The 4133-nt window shown below is 46.5% G+C and overlaps 1 protein-coding gene across 1 annotated transcript; it reads left to right on the forward strand.

Moving 5' to 3' along the window:
- Positions 1-3396: 3396 nt before the first annotated feature.
- Positions 3397-4121, forward strand: Pmar_PMAR015131 (Cysteine proteinase 3 precursor, putative; the record flags this gene model as incomplete). The annotated part of the gene is made up of 5 exons (XM_002765707.1): positions 3397-3494; positions 3544-3638; positions 3689-3808; positions 3861-3974; positions 4024-4121. The coding sequence occupies 5 exons, from the start codon at positions 3397-3399 to the stop codon at positions 4119-4121; spliced, it is 525 nt and encodes a 174-aa protein (XP_002765753.1).
- Positions 4122-4133: the final 12 nt, after the last annotated feature.

Below are 4133 nucleotides of genomic sequence, written 5' to 3' on the forward strand. Positions count from 1 at the left end.
TATTTCATTTCATTTCATTTCATTTGATCAATCAATCGCATACCGTTCTCGATTGCCGCGAGTATGAGGTGTTGAGTTTCTCTAAAGTGAGCAAGATTCCCTTCGCCATTTCGCGCAGCTGTCGCATTGATTAAGAGAGATCTTAATCTCGTACACAATGGATGCCATTTTGAATGCTCCTTGCCCAAGCGATGGGTTGGCGATGTATAATACTCTCATGTCCCTCAAGTACCCTTTTAGGGCACAACATGAGTATCAAAGCGACAGCCGCACACAAGAATAAGTATAGCAGTGATGATCATGATAGGACAGGCATTGACAAACACGACAGGAAGTTGACACTCCTGGGAAGCGCGCTGTCGAGTACTTCGACAGATTCGAACAGTGGCTTATATTGTAAATGCCAGAAGACTATCTGCTGGATACATCTTACTTGTATCATGAAGATTTTATGTACACTATACATACAGTGTACTAGTGTATGTATACTAGTGTATACTATACATAACAGTGTTGTGACAACAACAGTATCAGCGAGCCCCTGAGACGCGAACGTCAGCTGCGCTCTTGTAGTCCCAACGCCCAAGCTGGGCTAAAGGAAGGCCGACAGCCAACCGTAGCCTACAGTTCCAAACCTACAGTCTGTAGGCGTAATGAGCTCGTATTTCGCGTAATACTCTCGCGTTTCACATATCACGTGTTTTACGCGTTATTCACTGCTCACATGTGTTTTTCGCGGAGTGAAATGTGATAAACGTTTTTCGCTAGTGTTTTCCACATTACTGGTGAAACTCCATTATATTTTGACAATTCAACGATATTTAATGGATCACTCGCCAATTCCTGAGAATTAATGGTTCAATTTGGACCAATAATTCTCCGTAGCTAACAGCTACTAGCAATATTTCAGCGTGAAATGGTGATAGAACTCCCAATCACTGCTGGCTCGGTGGTATTCGGCTTCACTGGTGGGAAATTGGATTGATGTGAGTTTCTACGTAATTCGCATAGGTACGTCGAAATTTGACAGTCAAATATAAGGGGCTCCTGACTCAGGAGTCCTGAGAGATCTCCCACCTACTCAATTGTAGGATGCGCTGGAAGAGGGAAGAGAAAGAGGGTGTATAAGGAAGAAGATGGGGATGGGGGAATGTGCCACTGCCAGTGGCACTAATATGGTGCCCACTGCTACGATATGATGAAGATGATTATCTTTCAGACATAATAGAAAATAAAGACGGGAAAGTGTGGTAAGAAAAGCCGAAAAGATGAGGGAATGGCTGTAAAAAAGGAGGAAACGGACCACCACATGACTGCCTTGCAGATAAAAATGGCAGGGGGCTGGGTCCTAGGCGATGCTTGCTGTCATCAAGCTGCTGGTTTCGGGAGAGTTAAGTTCTAGTCATCTAGTAGGATAAACAGTACGAATATTCTTCCCAATATTGTTGCTTTCTAGGAAATTTTCCTGTAAAACGCGCACTAATGTGCACGATAATGGCAATTCGAGAGTTAAAGAAGAAACAGGTTGCACTTCAGCTCAGCGGATTACTTCATGCAGTGGTAATACCTCGAAAGGTTAGCTTCGATGGAGAGTACTTAGCCACTCCAGTAACTGGAGTGGCTGGTAAACTGGAGCCAGTTGAGTTACTGAGTCGCGTGTGAAATAGTTCGAGATCATCTCTCACTGAAAGACTCTCAGTCTCAACGGTATGAGGACAATCGAGCGCTTTTCAAGCTGAGTTCTGTCAAGTGTACGTCCCATGTCATGGGACCCAGGAATTAAGCCTGGAGTTCGCCGAAGTTGATTGCAGCTCGTCTCGATAGCCGTCAAGGCAGGGACATTCCACATATCAAGAATCCAGCAGAAGGGGGAGGAATCACGGCGACTTTTCTCTTCAATGGAGATCATAGTGATTCGCCAATCGAATATAGCTCTAGTAATACGATAAAGGCGAAGAAAGTTTTCAGTCTCGAAAATATGTGACTGGATGAGGAACGACGTCTGGTGCAGCGGAGTAGATAGTATATCAGTATGTACAAAGGTTTGTACTACAAAAGTCATCTCCTATCTAAATCAACACCATTCTTAGATGTTGAAGATTCGTTGACAGCCGATGACATCAAGCAGAGCTTTCTCGAGTACCCCCTCATCTCACTACCTCTAGAAAATCGGCGCGAAGACGAATCGGATTCATTGAATCCGGAGATGTAGTAGATGAGCGCATATTTGCGACGAGCAACTGTAAGGAATTCCATGAGAATTGAAGCTGCACTGCAGCTGCTGCAGTCACCGTTTCGCTGCAGAAGTGGCTTGTGAATTGAGAAAGAAGTAAGTTGGGTCACTCCGGAAGTTCCGGGCTGGAACTTCAATGAGGGAGCCATATTGCAGGTTCTATTCGATTCAGAGCTTCCGAATCAGAAGATATCCACAGTCAGACGAGGACGTCCGCCAAGACAAAAGCCGTCCCCGGCCGGCACACTAGTGCTGTATCGGTTGCTCCGGGTGACTTGACGAAGGAACACGGGAAGCCAACTCGCCCTCACCTCGGTTCCACGTGGTCCCGAGTCGGAACTTCCGAGTCCTTGGATGATGAAGTGTGTGATCGAGTGAAACTGCGAAAGTTGTGTATGCCATACAGTGTATGGCATGTAAGTGGCACACGGTAAGTCGACACACGCTGAGCGTGGCACGCTCAACTGCCAACATAGAGAACTCAACTAGTTCCAATCACGGAAGCAGTAGCTCAAAAGAGATCGACCATCGCATCCTGTCGGCGTGCGTGAAATAAGTTTGTGCGCTGTGTGATGCGTAATGCCTCTTACACTGACTTCTCACACAACGGGGATGAATTTCAATTGTGGGCACGAGGAGCCTGTGCGAATCTATAGGTACCACTAGGTATTGAGCGTGCTCGATTAATTGTCTAGTGCGACAGAGCGAATGTATATACAGTAGTCCTTGCGTGCTGCCCTAGTGGGGCGTGTGTGCTGGATGGGCGTTCGCACAAGAAGCATTCCAAAAAATGAAGGTTAGTTATCGTTAAAGAGAAGAGTCATTAGTGGGCTTAATCTAGTTTTCTTCCAACAATCAACTTCAGATAAAACTTCAATTCGTTCTCGTTGTATTTCCTACTACCCGAGAAGCTGCCGGGTTGTTATTGTTGAAGCTACTCGGCTGAGGGCACGAGTCTGTGCGCTACAGTGAGCCACACGTAAGTGACGTGCGAACCGAGAATGTGTTCCTGTTTATTTACGGCGTAAATTTTACGCTAATTCGTTGGACTCCGGAATACCAAGTCATCGATCCTATCATACTCTAGCCTTGTTCAAACTTTGTTGGGACTCACCGGTGAAGACTCGCTTTACCTACCAGTTGTATCGAGTGATCGAGTTGAAATGACTTCCATCTCAGTCGTATTCCTCCTCGCCTTTCCTGTGTGCAAGGCTGTGGATCTGGAAGCCGCGGGCTTGGCTTTCATTGGATTCCAAAAAAAGTGAGAAACGGTGTGAATTGTATTCCGTTTATAATGCCTTCTTCTGCAGGCATGGTAAAAGTTATGACAATAAGGAGGAAGAGATGAAGAGAGCTGCTATCTTCCATGACAACTTGAATTATATCGAGGAAGTCAACGCCCAGAGTGAGTGATACCGGTCAGTTGTAAAAAGATGTGCGTACTGAGCTAATCAGACCTTTCATACAAGTTGGGAGTCAACGAATACACGGACCTGACTCTTGAGGAGTTCGCCGCCCTCAAGCTCAGTTCTACCGATATGAGCGAAGGCATGGGAGATGGATTTGTTGCTGGAGGTGAGATCTGAAACTCTCTGTGTCCGTTGGAAGCCTGTCGTTTCCGTGTCAGCTGGACCAACAACTACGACTCTTCCAACGTCGGTTGATTGGAGAAAGAAGGGTGTGCTCAATCCGGTTAAGGACCAAGGATACTGTGGCAGCTGCTGGGCGTTTTCCGCGATTGGTACCTCTCCATGGGACCCGCTAGAGCCCTCGAGACTTGGTGCATTTAGGTGCTCTCGAGCCGCGCTATGCCATCGCTACCGGTAAACTTCTGTCTTTATCCGAACAGCAGCTAGTCGATTGCGCCGGTGCCTATGGAAACGAGTAAGTGGGTGAGTCA

Source organism: Perkinsus marinus (assembly GCF_000006405.1).
Source record: "Perkinsus marinus ATCC 50983 genomic scaffold scf_1104296975058, whole genome shotgun sequence".
NCBI classification, from domain to species: Eukaryota; Perkinsozoa; order Perkinsida; family Perkinsidae; genus Perkinsus; species Perkinsus marinus.